This window comes from Macrosteles quadrilineatus, unplaced genomic scaffold (genome assembly GCF_028750875.1).
Source record: "Macrosteles quadrilineatus isolate MER2022 unplaced genomic scaffold, UCM_ALF_1.0 Scaffold_6__1_contigs__length_79288215, whole genome shotgun sequence".
NCBI classification, from domain to species: domain Eukaryota; kingdom Metazoa; phylum Arthropoda; class Insecta; order Hemiptera; family Cicadellidae; genus Macrosteles; species Macrosteles quadrilineatus.
Genome location: NW_026542599.1, coordinates 45,997,100 through 46,019,019, shown reverse-complemented (window position 1 = coordinate 46,019,019; position 21,920 = coordinate 45,997,100). Strand labels below are relative to the sequence as shown.

The following is a 21,920-nucleotide window of genomic DNA, read 5'->3' as shown; positions in this document are numbered from 1 at the left end:
CTTAAAATTTCCGATTTTTATGGTGTGGCTTATGGGAACTAAAGTAGCCATGACAGTTTTTTTTTTTACAAGAAAAATGTAAACAATAGAATCATTGAGGCATTTCTGAACTTTCTAGACTTTTCTTTTAAACCAGTCCTATAATCTTAAAAAACAAGAAAATACCGTTAAAACCTTTTTTAAAGCGCGGAACTCACTGCAAATTTCGAAAATATACGGAACAACTTTCTCAATGCGTGGAGCATATCGCAGTGACTGTTTACTCTTGGGCACCTATTTATGTTGCCAGCTGATTAGAAACGCAATTTAATACGCAAAGCATGTTTTTTGACAATTACTCCTCCGAAACTACTGAACCGATTGACATGTTTTTGGTCTCATTGGAAAGAGCGTAACGTGAAGTTGTGCAGGAAATATTCTTTTTAGAGAAATAATCAGAGAGTGAGGCCCTGGGGCCCTTTAAAGTTTCGTATTTCTCCATAAGATTAACATGGGAAACAAAAATTGTTATGCAACTGCAGATGTTGTCAGAAATTAAGTGAGAAGAAGAACATATGTTAATTTTAAGCAGTCAATAAGTTTGCTTCTTTTACAGTTTGCTACAAACATTTACTGACTTGGTTGAAATGAAATATTTACTATTTGAATTCGGGTTGGCGTAAATATTCCAATGAAAAAAGCGAGAGAGCCTGGATAGTTTGATATATTCTGTTACGTACATCTTGAATATTTCCATAATCTTTGGGTCGAATGTTATAAAGTCATCAGAAACTATGCACGTTATTCCTTTTAAAATAACGCCTCTAATGCTTAGAAATTGTTCGAATTCGAGCAACAGGGACACTAGTAAGGATTTAATAAGCGATATATTGATCTGCATCGAAATCGGTATTTAATCCCATAATACCTCATATTATGTTGAATACATCGCCGATACAGTAAGTTATTACACTTAATAAAACGCAGATTGAACACTGATCCAATTTAGGCATGTGGGGAAGGTAGGTCAAGGTTTATGAGTATTCGTGACTACATTGTGTTTTGAAGTAAGGTTGCATTAAGAAGGTAAAGTGTAAGTTATAGGTTGGTGATCGGTTGTTTATTTGTGTTGCACCATATTATTTTTTCTTTTGGAATAGTTGGTTAAACGGGGAATCGATTAAAAAAAAATGCTTGCATATGGTCTTAACAAACCATTTACAGTATTATAGCATTGACTTTATACAAAGTCAATGATTCTAGCTAATTACTATATACAGACCAAAAGAAGAGAACATTTGGATTTGACCATAGCAAAACTCTAACATATAATTGATGAAATGTGAAAAGTTGTATGTCATTAAATACTATTCTGTAATATTAATAATTGTTCGGAAAATCCTCATTTTAATGGCTCGGCTAAATATGGAATCTGCATTTTGTGAAACAGTAATTTGGTAACAATTCAGTAATTTAAAATGTTGATAACAGTACCCTATCCCATATAAATACTTTTATTCGATTGCCAAGCCACGGACTATACATACGTCCAGTTACAACCATAATAATAAGTAAACGAGCTGTTGGCCCGTCCTAAGTACGGGAATCGAGTAGTCAATTAAAACTGAATATGATTCAGAACAGCTAGTTCACAACTTGGTGGCCGATTCACACACACACACCCAGGCTTTGAGTACAGTAGCTACATACCACCTTCCACTGCATACTATCACTTACCATACCTTATTTTACCTTGACCACTGAAACCTCTAAAATGATCCTGGCCTCCCGTTCTCTTCCATCCCATGCCATTTCTAAGAAAGATACCAGTCTGAGGATGTCTTTCATTACTTGGTCTTCCAAGTGGTCGTCTACCTTGTAGTACTCCTTAGAATACACTTTTAAAAGTTGAAGTATCTTATCTTCGCCATGCAAAGTCTGCCCAGCCCATCTGAGATCCGAGCCTTTTGGTCTACTTTTGGAATATACCACTTTATAAAGTTTCTGAATCATACAGTACTACTGTACTGGGATAGTTATGATATGGTATGAATCGATTTTTGTTTCCACTGACACCCTGCAGCTTACTGGTCAGTTTTCTGGAGACCTACTACGCCGGTTGACATTTTCATTACGAATACAATGTGTACTGTATGCATACTACTACTACTTATGAATACTGTATGTATGTATACTTATATTCAAACATTTAGAAAAAGATGTATCAACACGTAAACCACTTATATTTTAAATTATTAAGCACTTAGGCCTATACTTAGACGGATTGCATTTATGACAAAACTTGATTATACGATTAGATGTTTAGTTCATAACTAAACAATCCCCTGATAACATAGATCTTTTACGGTAGCAAAGAAATTACATTCTAAAGTGAAATAGTGTGTAGGCGAACTCAGACGATCCAATATTTTTGTATACAAACAACTTGTAACATAAACATTTCAATGACAGTTAGAAACCAGCTGTTAGTTAAACCACCATTAAAACGACTTAAAACTCGCCCGTCGGCTGCTAGATTTTTTGAAAATTTAAACTTAATTTCTAAAAAAACTGAAACCCTAATCTAAAATTATGGCTTCGACATTCCCTAGTTCTCAAAATGATCTTTCGTTCAACACAAAAATCATGAAAATCCGTCAAGTGGTTGATTCAGAATCGTGAAATAAAGAAACCCTGTCACGTTTTAATATATAGGATAATTAATTACACAGGCTTATAGAAGTCCACTTTTAACCACGGTATGGATAAAATGTCTAGGATATAATTGTATAGCCTATTGAATAATTGTTTGTAGTTTATCAGAAAAATGTATTTTATTTATTCTTGCTGTCATTCATTATTAGGAATATAACTTGCATAATATTTAATTAATTCATTCACTGTACTACAATTTATTCAGTTCTAAAGCCAAACAGCCGGGAGATGGACCGGCCAACGCTTAGTCGCTTACTACAGTATGATCCATTCGCCAATCGTGGGAGTACAGCTGTTTTAAAATAAAATTAAAATAAGCTCAAATTCAATAAAAATTATATAATATCTAATATAATTAAAATTAATTTTTGGTTCTAATATTCCAGATTATCGACAGCTACAGAACTCTACCATAGTGTCTTATCAAGGCCATTCTAGCCTAATTCGAAAGGGCTTTTCCCAACTTTAATAGCGTAGTCAAGTAATCAAGTAATCAACATAATCAATTAGTCACGCGACATGTTAAATACCACTTCCTTAACCGTCTCAAAAATAGTATTGTTAACAAAATTCAAATAAACAGCAATCTGACACATACTTTCATCCAGACCGCCGACTAGCTCCGAACAAGCCTCTCACACGAAGTATACGACAACGCGCAACATAACGCTACGATTTTATTACGAAGGTTAGCTACGTTTATTTCCCGTTATAACTTACGCATACTCATCTGCCACTTATTTTACCCGCTCCAAATTAGATTTTCAATATCTAAATTTTAGTAACTTAGTTTTGCCGACTCGTATAAATCCCCACCAGTTCCTACCTGTCAGTGAATAGCGGTGGATATATTTCGGTTTGTTTGGATCAATTAGCTACGAAAGTACATTTGTTCCGTTCGCTTAACGAATAAGTGTTACGTACATTTATTTGAGTTAATTCGTTGTTTAAATACCCCGAGACTCGTCATCTGAGTTCTAAACTCCGTTTTTTTTTTTGTTTTTTCTTGGCGGGTGAAAGAACCAAGTCTTGGGAGTAGGTTGATTCGAACAATCAGCTACGAATATTAATATAAAATTTGTTTTAAACCGTATCGTGATAAATTCTCCGTTCGATTATATTAAGTAAACCCCGACAGCTCTGTAGGGATTTTATTCAAGATTTTGTTTATTCGATCGTGGAATTTTTATTAATTTTACTAGAGCTTTTAGCATCTTGTGCTTGTATGAAACACTTGCATTAGCGAAATGCATTTGTTTTAGTGTTTACCGTCCACTAAAAACCAGTTTGCTGACCACTTAGACCAGTAAAATTAGCTAAAACATTTGCCGTGCCTTTAAATCATTCTCGAAAACCTGGAAATTGTTTTAAAGTGTTTATTTTATATGTAAGTAAAAGGAATTAAAATTTATCCCACAGGGGGATGCCTCAAATCAAAGAAATAAAATAAGCCAACTTAGGCCCATATTACTTAACATAGGTTATCAGTAAGGCAGCAGTTATTTTTTCAATTCTCGGTGCAAATAGAGATACTTAAAATTAGTTTCTCCAAAAATCAACATATTACTCCAACTGTAAATTAAACGTTTGGTAATTGGTAAGGCTCGAACCCGTGAACTTCTGGCTCATACACAGCCAACTACTAGGATGAAACATAAATTCAGACCACCCATCATCCCAAGAGTACATAACACCTACGAAATGTAAATTTAACATCCAACATTTGGTGGCCTTTACAAAGACCATTTTTTATGCTCAACGGTAAAGTTCCACTTAAGCCTTCTTTCAGTTGTTTTTAACATTGGATACATGAATTATCATTTTTGTTTTGCATTTGTTATGGACTACAGCAAGTAGATATGTATAAAATAAAATAAAAATATATAATGTTTTGTTTGTGATTGGTGGGAATCGAACCCGCAAACCTCTGAGATCAAGGACTCACACTACTACCACTACGATACGATACGATACCATACCAAAAATCAACATATTACATCAACAGTAAATTAAGCGTTTTGGTGATTGGTAAGGATCGAACCCGTGAACCTCTAGTTCATACATAGCTTCATAAACTACCAACCGCTAGAAACAAACATCATTTAGATTACCTCTCATCCCAAGAGTACAAAACACCTACGAAATGTAAATTTAACATTTAACATTGGTGGCCTTTACAAAGGCCATTTTTTATACTCAACTGTAAAGTTCCAATTAAGCCTTCTTTTAACTGTTTTTAACATTCGATACATGAATTATCATTTGTTTTGCATTTGTTATGAACTACAGCAAGTAGATATGTATAAAATAAAATAAAAATATAACGTTTTTTTATGATTGGTAGGGATCGAACCCGCAAACCTCTTAGATCAAGGACTCACGCTACTCCCACTACGATACAAGGAGGGAGAGAGCTTCTTTGAATAAATATTGTCTCCGTCATTGTATTTCCAGATCTCCGGTATTAAACAACTACCGCTTACAGAGCAGCATTAACCTACAGAATTAAAAGTAATACTAAACTGTGATCAAGAATGTTTAGAGTTGGAAATATTTTTTCATACAGTGCTACATTACCGACTTAGATAGTTCAAATTCAAAGTAGCGTACTGCTTTACCCACACCGCCCGCAGGTGTGTGTCTGTGTGTGTGTGTGTGTGTGTGTGTGTGTCCACCAACGGAACGATTAATGCGGGTTCAAGTTTTTTGCATTCAACAGTAGTGTACTGCTCTACTGAATACAACCTTTTTGTACATCATACAGGCAGGTGGACAGTTATACTCTGTACGGCACGTAGCAGATAAGCTAATGGGGGTAATTTCAACTGGGAAATTGTTTAAAAGTACCAAATTTTATATATGAACACCAAACGGTTGAGACTTCATAATATCGTAGTAAAAGTCATACATTCGTACTTTGCTCAAATCTAATATGGACATACCAATATAGATTGGTTTGTTTAAAATCAGGGGGAAAGAGGTTCACACAGGTCTAGACCAAATAACCCTGTGCTATGGAGACCCCCCTTATGCAAATTACTTCAAGCTTAGTCTGTCAAAAGCGAGTGTTCTTCTTCCATCTCGACGAATTCTTCTTGTGGAATTTTTGAGTGTCCCCATGGTAAGGAACTTATCCCATTGGATAAGATGTATCTTTTATCATCATGAGTTGATAATGCAATCTTATTAAGCTCAATGGTTTGTTTAACATCACTGTGGTTTTACTCATATGAATGCCTACTAAGTTTTCATTGTAAATGGTTCGGTCGATGCAGCTATTTCCATTGTCAAAGTCCTAATGCCATCATTACAACTGTAGGCTAGCTTCCTTTTTTTATTTTGCATTCAACAGTAGTGTACTGCTCTACCGACTTGTTGCACAGTCAGTGAGCTCAGGTTTTCTTTCTGATTATCACACAGACTGAAAACAACCGTTTGTACATCATACAGACAGATGGTCAAGTACTTCTCTGTACGGTACGTAGACTAGACACGTCAGTTAAGGGGGATAGTTTGAATTTGGACATTGTTTAAAAGTACCAAATTTTAGATATAAACAACCATTAACACCAACGGTGGGTGAATCAAATAAACTCGATGTAGAGTAGATTGCTTTGTTGAATAGAAGTTTCGTCTTACTCATATGTACAGCTGCCAGTTGTTCTGTAAAAAAAAGAAAAGATGACCTTCCCAAGATCTCATTGTACACTGTTCGATCTATAAAGTTTGGTTTGGCAAATCAATTTTTCAGCTATTTCCAATCTTACACTCGAGTCTCTATTTCTGACTTATTCCATTAGTAACGAGTTTGTTAAAGTTCTTAATATATACATAGTCCAATATTTCACCTTCTTCTGTTTTCTATAAATAAAGAATAAACAAAAGAAAGAAGCTATCCTACACTATAAGTGTAAAGTAGTTTCCCATTCTTTTAAAACTTGGAAAACAGTTTTATATCGAGTCTCTATTTCTGACTTGTTCCATTGTCTTTCCATACATCGCATTAGATGTAAATTCTACCCCACTTACGTTGTTCAGCTTCACAGCACAGCTGGCTAACAGGTGGGAACCCAATGTTACAGGTCTTGCATATTCTGCACTGGACTGAGCATACATTCAAAGTCTGCAGTTTTGACTTATAATCCCAATCCTACGTCATACCACATACGTCACCCTCTCATGACGTATTCCATCACCTATGACGTCACAAAGTGACGTAGCACCGGAAGCCATCATTTCCGCCTGATGCCCTTTAAACTCAATTAATTCACAACATCTGCCCTGACAGCTGTTGGCGGTGAACTGTTACTATGACACTACTATTGTATTACAAGAATGTTGCCTAACTTGTTTTCTAATATAAGTAGGTAGTTGCTTGAGTAAACTTTGAGCTTGGCGTCTTTGGTGTTTAGGAGTGGATTAAAGGCATGAAACAATGAAGGTGAAATCACTCTAATGAAAAAAAAAAATATTACAGTTGCGTCAAATCAATGAGGCGCGACTGCTCTGGTGGTTAGAAGGCCGTCTCTATCCAGACGGTTCAGGATCAAATCACAACAATCACCAATGTCTTTAAGCGACTTAGAGTCCTGTCAAAAAGACTAGAGACCGGTGAGACTTTGTAAATCAACTTCCCCAAAGAAAATCAGGCATTGCAGCTGCACTATAATTTTGATTCATTATTTTCAACAACGGGCTTTCGCAATAAACACTGCGCGATTCAATTACCCCTTGTAATTAACAAATCGTTTAATGAGGTTGTTATATGACGCGTGCATTAGTAGCTGTGATTCGTGCTATCCTTGTTCGCTTTACCATGTCAGTAACCTGCTAGGCCTAATATGTGTCTGAATATTTATAACGGTGGAACATGGCACAAACAACATGTTTCAGAACAGTTCTAACGTCAACTCTGGAACTGGTACCACAGAACAAAAATTAAACTAATAAAGTAAGCTTTCGATTGATTGAAACTGCATTCAGCTGTTTTTCATTGGAGTTTTTATAAAAAGTCCTGTTTAATAAAACAGCTTGTCTTTTGCATAGACAAAAAGAGATTTTTGTCCATGATCATAGCCAGTAACAAAGCTACACAAGGCTATTTACTAAATTTACCTAATTTAATCAGTAATATGATAACCACTTTAACTATATGTATGGAACTAATATGCATGGTTTTGTTTTCACAAACTTATACAGCTGAACAACTTTAAATCCTGACTGGGAACGAAACAAAAAGTAAAACTCAGAAGCCTGCAGTCTAGACAGAATATTTCCTGTACGTAGACGTTGACTGTCTCCGTCTAGCCCAGACAACGACAATGCATTGGACAGAGTCCAAGAGAAGCATGGAGAAACTGGCAGCACTTACTGAAGATCCTGGGTAATAAAACTGGTAGGACAAACTTATGTGCACTGTGCAGAGCCACAGAAATCTACAATTATCCAACTTTCAAATGGTAATAATGTAATGGATATCTTTTAAGTGATAAATTATGAAAAATATATAACAAACTAGTAGCATCAGCTTCAGCATTACTTTTCCTTGTACATGATATGAAAAAAGAAGAACTTAGTTCTTTGAAGGTCACACCGTGAATCTGAAACACTCATTTAGACGGTCGAGTTTTAGCACTTCAATTTCAAGGTTGAATTCAATAAGTTGTATTTCGAATTACATTCATAATTCTATCAAAATGTACACATCGTTAATGGATGCTAGCTTTGTAGGCAAATGGTGAGATAATGAGGGTTTTATTTTTGTTGCTTAGAAAGTAATCATTTTATTCGCCCTAGGCCTGCCTCGTACGGTTAAAAACGTGAGAGGCAGAATCCATAAAACCGAAAACATAAAACCGGGAATCGGCCTATAGTAACTGTGTACATAAACAACTATCTTTGAGCAAACTTTCAGTTTACTTGGTCCGGTGGTTGTTGCGTGAAACCCTCATCTACAGTCATAATTAAACAATATTGATACAGTAGATGGATTGTCACTCGACGTATCATACCAAGGAGATGAAAAGTGAGAAGTAGCAGCTCAGACATATTCTTCCCAACTTTCGTTCTCAACAGTTCGTGCGAAAGGTGTCGGGGAGGCAGCCAACAATTTGATTTATAACGAAAGGTCAAAAGCTGCGTCCCCTCAAGCGTTACTTTCACTGAAGCTGTCTGCTTGGGTGGTGACTGGGTCTGGAAGATAAGTTGGGATTTGAATTTTTAATCGAACTAATATTGGTGTATGACATATTCCAAATGATGTAGTAGAAAATACAAAGTACTCTCTTAGGTCGACATGCAATAACGAATATGTTCAGTAAATAAACAATAAACAAACCACCAGTAATGTAATTGAACGGTGATAAAATAAGTGAACTACAATATATCTCAGCTAAGTTGATCACAAAAGTAAGTTAATACATAAAACAGATACAATGCATAAATCAAATTGCAAAACAACAAATCAGAACATAAAATAAAAATTAACTTCAACAAACAAATACATATTGTACACACTCTATTGTATACATTTATCGTTTTGTCTCATGTCTATCTTTGTATGTATTCCAATGGTTTTACTTCAATGGGTGACTGCACAGCTACATGGTAGGTCACCCATGACGGGCCTCACTGATTATAGAGTTGAACAGTTTACGCCTATCGTTCGCGAGCTGCACTACTGCATCCCAACCATGCCGATATCCAAACCGGCTCACAACTCTCATATCTGCCAACTATCATACTTGTGGTATTCCTTACAGAAATGTGGTTCTTCGCATGAGTAAAAATTATATTAATCTACTGTGCTTCACATTGTCGGCTTAAACCCTAACTATGCTTGATAAAGTAGCCCACTTAATTCGTGTACTAATACAATAATATTCCAATTCAAATTACTGATATATTTTAACATTTCAGTTAGTTTTATCATCGATAAAGAATTATTTAGTTTATAGTGAAACCTAACAAAACGATAAGCATAAATTATTTCAAAGGTGAAATAGTTATGAATTTTTTTCCGGAATCATTTTATTCATCAAAATCTGTTTGCAAAGGAAAAACGAACAGCTAATGTTCTCGTCTCCACCTGATTCGTTTTGTCCACAGGTACAAATTGAACTTTACCCCCGCAACAAATGTTTAACAACTTTCTTGTGCTGTTTTTGCTGCAGTGTTACGAAAGCAGTATTTCAGATCGTGAATCGCTGTTACCTCATCACCAGATCACTTGGCTAGGTCGTGAGGCAGAGTCGCCCACACAAAGTGATCATATTCATAATTGCTTCATCAACATCAACACGACCAAACGCCTCCGCATCAACACGTTAATCAAGAGATCGCCGTGTAATGGTTAATGTATCCAACAGATATGTTGTGTGGGCGTGTGAGTTGTGTGGGGCCTGGTATAAATAGGTCTCTGGGTCTCTAAACTGGATTTTAATAGCCATAGATCAAAAGATATACTTTACACATGTATTATCCATATGGATCAGCTTAAGACTATTTAAAGGCATGTCTCTGTTAGGTACGTGCTATATTTGATAACAAACAACTTAATCCATTATATTATAAAGCTTAACATACGCAACATCAACATTGACATTATTGTTGTTATTTGATGTTAACCTAGTTTAAGGTACGTAAAACTTGATATCCATGGTGGAAATAGGACAATAGGGTTTGCGATTCATTAAATTATGTACCTCATATCCTCAAGAGTATAATAACTGACTTGACGAAAGATAAATTATAGAGTTTTCTTAACTATATGTAAATAAAATAACTGTATAAAGAGCTCCTAATTGCTTTGTTTTTACCTCACGCGTTACTCTGGAGTTTTAACAGCCCGATAAAAAAAATCATATTTTATTTTATTTAATTAAATGTACCCAACTCAGAGTTCGTTAGTTATTTAAATTGTTTAAGTCTGCGATACGATCAAAACGAAATGCACGACGAAATATGCAAATACCCAAATCCAAACAACCGTTGCAATCCGCCAGCACTCGTAGACATTTCGCTATCACATCCTCGCCATATTTGGCAGGTTGGCGAGGTCGGGTAAATTAGATTTGGCTTCTATGTGTAATGATTACAGGCCACATTGCCTTATATGAAAACTGTTAAAATTTAATTATTGTCAGAATTTCAGTGGAAGGAGTTTTCTAGTAGGGAGAAATTTTTATTCGCCGAGGAGACCTAGTTTTAGCGAAATTTTCCATATAGGGAATAAGCTATTACTATAGGTCTCATGTTAAGACCTAGACCCGGGACCAGCGAAGACAGAATATAAATATCTATAAAAGGAAGAATATGTTTAAGAACATAGAAAATATACAGTATAAATATTTCTGTTCTGTGCTCTGTGCCAGGGACAGATTTACTTTTCGCAGGATGAACTATTACCGTTATCTGATTTATGAGTCGTAGGTCTCATGGTAATATACCCAGGAACGATATACTTTTAGTAAATTTATTTTCCATATTGGGCATGCTTAACTTATCTTGTAACTAATATAAACATTTGTAACTGCCTGCTTATATTTATAATAGTTCGTTGACAGTTTTGATTTGATCATGGAAAGTTGAGGGCAAAAACAAGAACAAATAATTTGTCCGTTTTGACAATCATATTATATTGACTACATGGAAGTTATGATATTTATTTGTAATATTGTTGTCTTATCAATAGGTCTTGGAATTTTGTTTGCCAACACGCGATGTAAACGTAAAGTGAATGTTACAGGTATTTCATCTACCCAATCTTTATGGACCATTAAACGTTAGTAAGTAGTAAAAATATAACAACATTTCTTTTTACAGTTAATCGTGTTACAATAAAAAAGCTAAAGAAAAGCTATTAAGTTTCAGACCTGGGGATTTGATCTAGGGAATAAGATTCGCGACAGTTGGCTATTTCGTTCGCTTTACGCTGGCGCCGACCATGGTCCACTACAAGCTGTCAACCAAATTAAGCGGTCCAGATGAGCTATGGCCGCCGGCGAAGTCTAAGCTTAATAAATCAACGATATAAGACATCACTAAATGCTTGGATTCATACCAACCTAACATATATAACAGTCCCCAATTCTGGTTGTCCTATACAAATGGTTGCTACGCCTGTTGTCTTAACAGCCGAGTTTTACAAAACCATTTTACTGAATTGTGAGAGTAATAAAATAAAAATTCGATGTGTGTGAGTAATAAAAACATAAGTGGCGATTGTAAGGTAATAAATGCATTCAGAAAGGACACAGCTTCTATCTTCAATTAGGCGATTTACTTGTATATATTATATCAGTAAGCTTGCAGCTCTAAACATTGGCTATTTACTATACTATTTACCGGTGGTTACAAGTTAGCTAGATGAATAGTCGATGCTCCTTATTCAATAAAATCTATAAAAACACAGGTAGAGATTTATCGACAAATGCTAAAAGCAAAGGAGCGAAAACAAAAACTGAAACCTGTAGTAGCTCTATCAGATTTAATTTATATTAAATGAGTGTTTCATTTTTATAATAAAATACATTACTCACGTAATAGTGAAACAAACTTGATCCAATGTCAACTCACCTGAAAAAATCAAAATATTTGAAAAACATAACAAACATTTACCATGAATTTTGGATCAGGCATAAGTATGTCAACAATCTTAACCAAGGAGGTTTTTTACAAAATGTTTTTGTACGGATAAAGAACTACTGTACTTATTTATCATCATCATAGACTACATGATACATGATGATACATTGTTTACAAATGCTTTCATATTGCAAGTGAATTTCATCAATAGATGAGTTAGAAATACTGCCACAAACCTACAATATACACATGCATAGTTATGTGTAGCTGAGCACTCTTTGCCAGCCTGATCGAAGCAAGGACCCGCTCTCGCTCCCCACAGGAAGACACAATTGAAACAATGGCTTAACCGCCGCCAAATTTGGCACCATCAGCTGATGTGCTACAAGTACCGAGGTACGTGCCTAGGCAGGCAAGCCACTGTGTCATTGAGCCTTCCTGTCATAGTCAAGCTATCAATCAAAAATCTATACTTATACTAAATGGCAAATACCACTCACTCAATGATCACTTTCTCTAGAAAAAAAAACAAAAAAAAAACACAGAAGCCATAAGAACTCCGGAATTGAAATGGAGGTGTGCAATAAGAAGAGTTTTCCAGAGATTTAATCAGGGCTCTGATACAAATAGTAGATGTGATTTTGATACCGTTGCGATTGAGGGATAAAAATTAATAAGATTAAATGCAATAACCTTACATAGCTGTATTTTATGATAAGTTATCTTGACTAATTAGAATATAAAAGATTAAAAGCGTCGTCTTCGCCCTATATTGCCGAAGGTATTGCACGTCATAAATGATACATGTAATGTTTTTTTGTCATAGGACGCTAGGCACGAGCCCGGGATTGTTTTTCACATTACTTCAGGCTAGGCCTAGGGGTTGCGGCATTATCACTTGGATAAAATACATTGACGGTTTGGCGGGTAGACAACGTGATAAATGTAGAAAGATAAATATATTACCATTCTCGTCATTATCCTATAGTACCAAACTTGCTGGATGGCCAAGATTTGACAGTTGATGTGCAATAACATTACATAACTGTATTTTGTAATAAGTTATTTTGCCAAGTAATACTGTTCTGTCAAAGATATTAGACAACCAAGATAAGACAGGTGATATGCAATAAGCTTACATAACTGCTTTTTTTGTGATGGGTTATCGGGATTTTTCAGTCAGTTCAATTAAAGCAAACCTGCATACTCGGCCAATTCCCAGTGGATTTTGAACAAGATAGATCATGGATCATAACAGCTGATACAATTTTTTGTTTATTTTTTATCATATCAAAACAAACTGTTCTTACAGTCTCTTAAAACCTCTAATAATGTGCTACAGCTTGACGAGGCTCACAGAGCTGCCTGCTATTCACTATACCTTCTATACTCAGGTAAAAATTCAAATGTAGTATCGGTAACCCTAGAAATATTTATAAGAAGAAAAACAAAAACCAACAATACTATCAAGCTCGCTGGTACTGAAAATGAGTGTTTACCGGACGAGTGTGGTCGTTTATTACATGTTTGTTTAAAAGCTTAAAGGCTTTAAGAGTATTACTTTTCATCAGTGTGCAACTATGCATTTCAGTGTGTAAAAAAGACTATGCCATGGTAAAATCTTTTACACGATATTTTCAATAAACGTCCACTTTCTGATCTTACCCACAGACACTTAAGCAATTACAATAATTTGAGAGGTATTACCCATAATCACCCAATATTCAAATCGCCACAATTACCCCATCTTATCCATTATTCATGGGTCAAATTAATCCAAAGTGTTTGACAAACAAGCAGCTACGTAATTTGACGGTAGTTATTTGTCTTTCCATATTTTCCACCGATTCTGAGCAGTTGCTCTAAGACGATTGAAACTAGAGGACTATTTTTATAAAAGGTGTTGGATACTTATAATCAATAATTATAGTTTAATATGCAGGTAATTAATTCGTGTATAGCGATATTTTGTTATTAGTCATGTATTCATTCTGACTGCAATTCCACTTGCTGCTTATTAGAAAAGATAGACTCGGTTGATATCTCAGATGCTTTTTGGGTTGGAAAATAAATAACAGGCTACAAAGATAATCATGCTCTCTAAGATAAAATAGTACACAGTTAAGTTGTTCAACCTACTCTACCATTCCACATAAGTTGTTTCTATGAAGGTTTATTTTGGATTTGGATAGTAAATTTGCCAATAAATTTATGAGTAAAAAATAAAAAAACAATTGCATTCAATTTAACAATAAGTAGGTAACATTTAATACTAATCTCATTAGTAAAAGAAGTCTACCTTATTAGTTACAATAAATTACAGTATTGTAATTCTTAGTAACAAATTATGTTTTACTATGGCAAATTATTTCAATAACAATAATGCTAGGTAAATAAGTATCTAAAGTGAAAAATTACTATTACCCAGCTTTCAATTATAACGATAATACAGTCAAATAAAACGTGTAAACCGAGCACCACAGTAGAACCAATGAGTTACATGCCATAGCCCCAGACACGACAGTAACGTGCGATTCTAAGTACCATCAACGTATGTTTAGCATACAATGGCAGTGTGGGTGATAAGCCGATTGACAAGGTCATGAGGTCACTGTTATCACTGTTATCAGTGATTTACACTGTACAGCAATGTATACTGTACATCCTCGACTGTAACTGCACCTAGCGTTGATAGCAGTGCAGGAGCCCTAAACATGTTATTGCGTGTGTTTAAGATCTAGTTACGTGAGAACAATAGTTGTGACTAAAATATTTCATATGATTTTAGTGCAGATTTTGTATTGTGTGTCAACTAGCCAAAACTGTAGGCTTGCAGTACAGAGAATCCAAAGGAAATGTGACTGGACAGAAAGACATGAAACTATTTTTCGGCCCTAACATCATCCGTCGGAATGTTAAAGTAATATAGTAGACCTACGTTTAACAGTGTCCATGGTATTCATTAATTTTGCATTATGAAGTAAAATCCCATTTAATTATAATATCCCCGCCGCAGCAAACCTACCGACTAAGCAAATTCCCATTTGCCCGAATTGATTTTCAATTAAATTTAAATAACATTAGGTTTAACGAGTACCTAGGTTTGCTGCTACAAGGAAACTAATAAAGTAGGTTTTTTTATAAAATGTTAATCGTTTAGTATAAGATAAATAAATTTGCCAAGTTTGATCAAAATGTATCCATAAAAAAGCAAACTACTCCATAAGAATTACATGGGAGTTAAACTTAAGATTTTTTTTATTTTCTACGTTACCAATAACCGTACAAAACACTTTGATATACCTACTAAATTATTATTATAAAATTGTATAGTATACTATTTTTATAGTATATTATAAATTATTGTTACATGCACACATCCCAAGTTCGCCCAAAAGTACAACCCGTTATCACTTGTTGATAAGAACACAACGTGACTATGAGCTAGGTAAACTAAGCTGATAACAAACGTCACTCTGCAGGCCTGCAGCTACAGGCGTGCAATTAAACAAATAACTGCCAAGGTCACTCAGAACATTGATAAATGGAGTCTGTAAATGCATCATATGAAAAATTAGGTAAAACAGTTAGCCTCATGTATAGCCCGGAGAAACCCTTTGCTATAAAACATCATTGTTTCGTTGGTAGTATTCAAGATAAAAGACAAAACTTAACCCAACATTGTATGCGTTTTTGTCTGGAGGAATGTAATAAAATTGTTTTTTACAATAAACAAATAAAAATCCAAAACTCAACATACTCCCTCCGGTACTACACGCAGTGATCGATTTGTTGTTTGCTATTTGTTTTTTGTTACTTCACAAGACTACTAAATTGGTGACCTGCGGTAGGTATTATAACCATATAGTAAAGCACAAAATGTAAAAGTACCCAAAAGGTGGGAGTGGGGCATTCAGTTGACCTACGCACATTACAAACGTCTCCCAAGTGACACCATTACAAAAACAGGCTTGGCATTTAAAATATCATTAGAAGTCTACTGGCGTAATCCTACAAGTAACTCAATGATAATACTGTACACAGAAATGGAATGGTCATCCTGTTTTTTAGTAATGCAAACACCAACAAATACAAGGGCATGATTTTTGCACACTTTTCACCCCTTGACATGGTTAAAACTAGTATTGCCAAATCAAAGATTCAATTTGTAGTAATAATTTCAAAAAAATACGCTTTTAAGAGCAGAATTAAAAAAATACAGCAACCAATGCACAACCAGCGAAATTTTCCAGCAAAAGTTTATTCACCTAAGCACGATCCAGGCTCAGAAGTTTGATCGATTATTGAAATTCGAGGGCTGAGATTTGCATAGTGGAGATGAAAGGATCTGGCAAAGGTCAGGGTTCAAGGGATGATTGAGATTATAGGCAGGGTCTTGAACCCCTACTAAACCATTCACCATTACACTACTGACTCTAAATACACCTCCCACATAATGTTATACAGAATCCAATATGTGTAATGTATCTCATACATCCTTTCATGAATTGCCATACGATCGCCACCAATGTTAAAGCAATTCTTTCATTGAAGACTTTTCATTTGTGGTGGAAGGTTTTATGTTGAGGAGTTTTGTACGTAAATCTATCACGATTAGTAAAAAAAAACACGTGTTTCGGAAACTGGAAACTGATACCGTCATAGAATTAGTTATGAGACAGACAGTAGCTCAAGTACCATTTAGTGCAGACGACGTGTCCCTTGTGTCAGTCTGACTTCTTTACCGAGAGAGATCTGAACAGAAATGTTAGAAATATTCTCTTCTGTAATCATCATTAGGCCTATACCAGTTATTATTTTACATCAGTATTAGTCTTTTCTCTACCATACAGTTCTCTGTATGATTTTCCTTTGTTATTTTTCAGATGTGACCGAGTTTCTATAACTAATCTTATTATTTGTTATACACTTTCTCAACTTTGCGGTAAGTAGATTCCTGATACTAACGTAATGAAACTTGTTCAAGAAATCATCCTATATCATCTTACCCGTCTGGAGGTTCTTGTCATAATTATCAGCATTAACAACTCAAATGAGTCTATGGGATTTTTAAATTACCATATCCATTCAAATTTGTAATCCCTATAATATCCGGCACGAAGGACCAAAATTATCGAACAGCCTTTAGAAACTCAGAGCTATTTTTTAAGCACTGGACGCTAACATGTCATGAAACCCCCTTTTGTCATACTATTCTCACTCAGCCTTCTCGCAGACAGCTCGGCGCGTTAGATTGGATTTTAACGACGCGCCGCACTAAAGCTGGGTTTTCCTAGACGCGGAGTCGGCCAGCGGAGAGCGGACAACGGAGAGCGGACTCAGCTTGTCTTAGGCAATTTAATGTTACTGTTTTCCTAGCAGCGGAGCGGAATGCCATGTTAATTTCAATTCCGCTCTCCGTTGTCCGCTCTCCGCTGGCCGACTCCGCGTCTAGGAAAACCCAGCTTAATGACGGGTTATCACTCGTGTTTTGGCGGGAACAATGCGTGACGTCACGCGTGCATGGTCCCAAGGTCACCTTGTAGTGCTGATGTCGACTGCTAACTGCTGGTTGCTGACCAAGCTAATCTGAAGTTCCGTGAACTGTTTACTGGAAACATTTATTGTTGACAGGTTGATGCACTTCCCGTATTGGTTTGTGTGAAAAGAAATCTACAACGTAATTATTAGTCAGCTTTTGCAGTGTAATTTGTGAAAAATATTTACTGCATTAAAGTAGAGCCATTTAGTCAACGGTTGAGCCTCTGAAAGCGCCAAGCCATTTTTTTTTTAAACGTGAACATGTTTCAAACAAAGATAGCTCTCAGTAGTTCTGATGGTTTCCGCTAACTATCACCATTACCATGCTACGGTCCGTGGCAATGTGGCAACTACCGTGGCAATTAACCTAACTGTGGCAACCGAGTGTGACACGCGAGATGATATCTCCATAGTTCGAGTATGTGACACAGCGGATCACGAAAGCTTGACTAAATACTGTTAGACTTTGAACTTTTCAAAAGCTCGTCTGATTGCTTTGAAAATATATGTGAGGGAAAACAACCCAACAAACGTAAGATTTGCAGAACCTTTAAAAGGACTAATAAAAAAATCTATTCCCTCCTCTGAGGCCTATCTGAATGAGCACCAAAGAAGGCATGCTTTTATTAAATGTACAAATTGTAAAAATTGCCTCAGTCTCCTTGTGTTACTTCAAGTATTATGAATTGTTATAGCCCTTTAACATTTGAATAGGCCTACTGAAAAACATTCGTTTTTGAATCATTGTGCCGTACTGTATGCCTAGGTAAGTAATTTACTTGGTGTCCCGCTCACAGAACCTCTGTACAGGGAATCCTGGTTCGAATCCCACCAATCGGCAATTGAAGCTATGATGATGACACGCTTTTTCGGTACCCACCTTGAACGTTAGACCCATCTAGCTAACAAAAACTATTTCAGAGGAGAAATAACCTTTTTGTACTTTTGTTATTATAACTACCTCTATTAATGGCTGCACGATAACAAACTCTGAGTAATAAACTATCTAGTGGAGCAATGTATAAACTGTGAGCTTAGGCTTTACATAACATACATTGGCAGAAGCGTGAAAATAATATGCACATGTTTTATTCAATGTTCTCTGTATAAATGTATGAACATAATTGAAATAAAAATTACCGTAGTAGCTTAGACAGTCGTGGTCAAAGCAAGGGGCAGAATACTTAAAGGTCATATATAACTGGTATAGTTTATATGGTCAAGCAGGTATCAATGCTTGAACTCTTTGTCCTGTGGTTAAACCTTTGTACGAAATCGAACCAACAATCAAACCCCACACAATCTATTATTAGCCTACTCCGATCATTCTGCGGTGATGTACAGTTAGGAAAATAGTTCAATTCAGGGTCGATATATCAAAATCCATGAAGTTTTATTACAGAGAAACAGAGTAGTAGAAGTAGTTCGCCATTGGTATTGGCAGCATCACAAACTCTAGGGAAATCTCTCTGCCCATTCGTTTTTTCGGATATGCTGGAAACCGAACCCGTCCCTCTCACACAAGTCCGGAGTATGTTTACTAATACTGTAGTCTCAAAAATTCTGGGGTTTCGATAACTTCAAATCTTGAAACCAACATGAACAGCCAACACCATCATCGCAAAGAATTGGTGAGAATGTTAATGTTCACACGGATTATTTAAGTCAACATTTACGGGTCTATTGTTTCTGCCCATGGGAGATTCACACGAAATGGCACAAAATATGTAACGCTCTCACAACCAGCTGACTTGTGTTGCGAGATAAACATGATGAGTAGGGATAGTCCATGGCGAGTCGGTAGCACCATACAGTACCATAGTGTCTACTCCTTTAATCTATAGTAGCCATCGATATATTATACATTGATGATAGTATCAAGACGGAGTATCGTATACAACCTACAACGCCAGAACAGCGGTGTCGTGGATTTTAGTTCCGGCGCTAATAAGTGTATTATTCTTGAACTGTTATACAGTTCACCCCATTCTATGCTTGATACGTTCTACCGTTGTATTGATAGTCAAAGATTCTACCTTCAGTATCCAATAGTCCATGGTTCTACGCATCCACCTGACGCCTATGTTGAAAGACATCTAAAAAACTCTAATTTCAAGAAGACCTCTCACTGCCTGATTAGACATATGAACGACATACTTTATGGAAATTCTGTTAGGGGAATTGGTGGTTTCGATTAATTTTCAAGCTGGAAACATATTGGCATACCTTTAGGGCTTAAATAAGACATAAATTAAAGGAATAAAGTTATTTTAGCTATAAATCAAATTTATACTCTCGCAAATCATGAATACCCCCACCACAGCAAACCTGCCGACTAAGCGAATTTCCATTTGCCTGAATTGATTTTCAATTGAATGTATTTAATTAACATTAGGTTTTATGAGTACCTAGGCTTGGTGCTACAGAGAGGGTAAAAAAGTGTATTTTTGGTAAAATATGAATAACTTTGTATAAAATAAATAAATTTACCAAGTTTGATTAAAATATATCCATATACAAGCAAACTACAACATTTTACAATATTCTCCATAAGAATAACATGGGAATTTTAAAATAACATTTTTTTGAATTTTCTCCATAACCAATAATTGTACAAAAACACTTGGATATACTGAATTATTTCTTTTTTTAAGCTCTTTAAAAAGGTCCGGAGAGAAATTGGGAAATTTTGTGTTTAGAGGGTAAAAAATTAGAAAAACCAATTGTTACCCCATAAAACCCCCCGTAAAACCCTGTTCCCATGGTCCGATCATGCTGGTTCGCGAACTCATTCAAGTTTATCCCGCCTTACACCTTCAAACCAATTTTCATCAAAATCGGACAAAAATTACTCAAGTTATCGTGTTCACGGACACATATATATATATTTATTTATTTATATATATATATATACATATATACAAATTTGAACGAATTGCGTTTTTGGCCTTTGGGGACATCAAAATGAAAAAGTAAATCGGTCCCGGGCCTAGGTCTTACCATGCCACCTACGGTAATAGCTAATTCCCTATAGGGAAATTCGCTAAAACCAACCGATTTGGGCCTTTTTATTTGTAATTATGTCCGCATTATTTTAACACAACGGATAGAACAAGGTTATACAGGCCGATGGCGAACGAACTAAGTTTATCTAGAATTTTAAACATTCTTGGTAATATCCGCATTGAGATAACGGAATGGTTAAAAGTTAATACTGTATAGGATTTACAAATTCGTATTTAATATATAGACAACTACCTACTTATGTTAAACTTCATCTATGGGTTTAGCACATTTATTCAACTTAAGTCTTAATATACAAAATATTATTCCTGACCCTGACAAGCTTGGTACGAAGCCAGTGAGTATTTATTTAGTTTAGGATTATTTTGATGTATAAAAGAGTAGCGATGCATTTGGTGCGTAAGAAGATTCGTGTTCAATAAACATGTACGGCAAGCTTCTAGGTAAAATAAATTAGGCCTAATTTTATATTTCGATTAGTTTTAGTTCAAAAGATAGATAATAGACGTTTTAACGGATTTTGACCGCCTATGCAGTCTAATAAAAAATAAATGTTGGCTAAATTAAATTTTTGATTTAAAGTTTAATTGATCACCGAAGGTCAAATTATGTCATCAGTTTCGTTTCAAAGTCCCTAAAGCGTCGTGCACTGAACAAACAACTAGGCCTAAATAACCATAAACTATAAATAACCTTATACTATAGGCCTATTTAAACCCCACTGTTTATAAACTACACTCTCTTGACAATTGACCTCAAAACAGTACAATAACATCAATTAATTTACAATTGACCACACACCTTTAGCGAATATCCTATCGTCAGAAGGTGACAGCAGGAACATCTTGGAAGCAAATCACAAACACATTTCACAAAACAAAAACACACGACTACGGCACTGCGATTGCCTACCGTCTTCGCGACTGCCAGACCAACTGACTCCGGACTCCAACAGAACGAACTGAGCGAAACGGTGAACTGAGACTGAGACGATATCGTAGTGGCTAGTGGCAGTGGCAAGGCAAACACTACTACCCGTCCTGCATACATCACTGAGAACACTAACCGTTCCACAA

At 35.7% G+C, this 21,920-nt stretch overlaps 1 protein-coding gene across 6 annotated transcripts in view; it reads right to left on the bottom strand.

Annotated features, from left to right (window-relative positions):
• Nucleotides 1-21,920, bottom strand: part of LOC128996486 (SLIT-ROBO Rho GTPase-activating protein 1-like) — a 195,342-nt gene that overhangs the window by 82,917 nt on the left and 90,505 nt on the right. Inside the window, exon 1 of one of the 6 annotated variants that reach the window (XM_054421853.1) lies at nt 21,646-21,774. The exons of the other annotated variants lie outside the window; for them this stretch is intronic. Coding sequence (XP_054277828.1) covers nt 21,646-21,688 — 43 coding nt within the window. The 5' untranslated portion in view covers nt 21,689-21,774. Of the gene's footprint in view, nt 1-21,645; nt 21,775-21,920 lie in introns of those variants that run through there. 6 annotated transcript variants of the gene reach the window in all.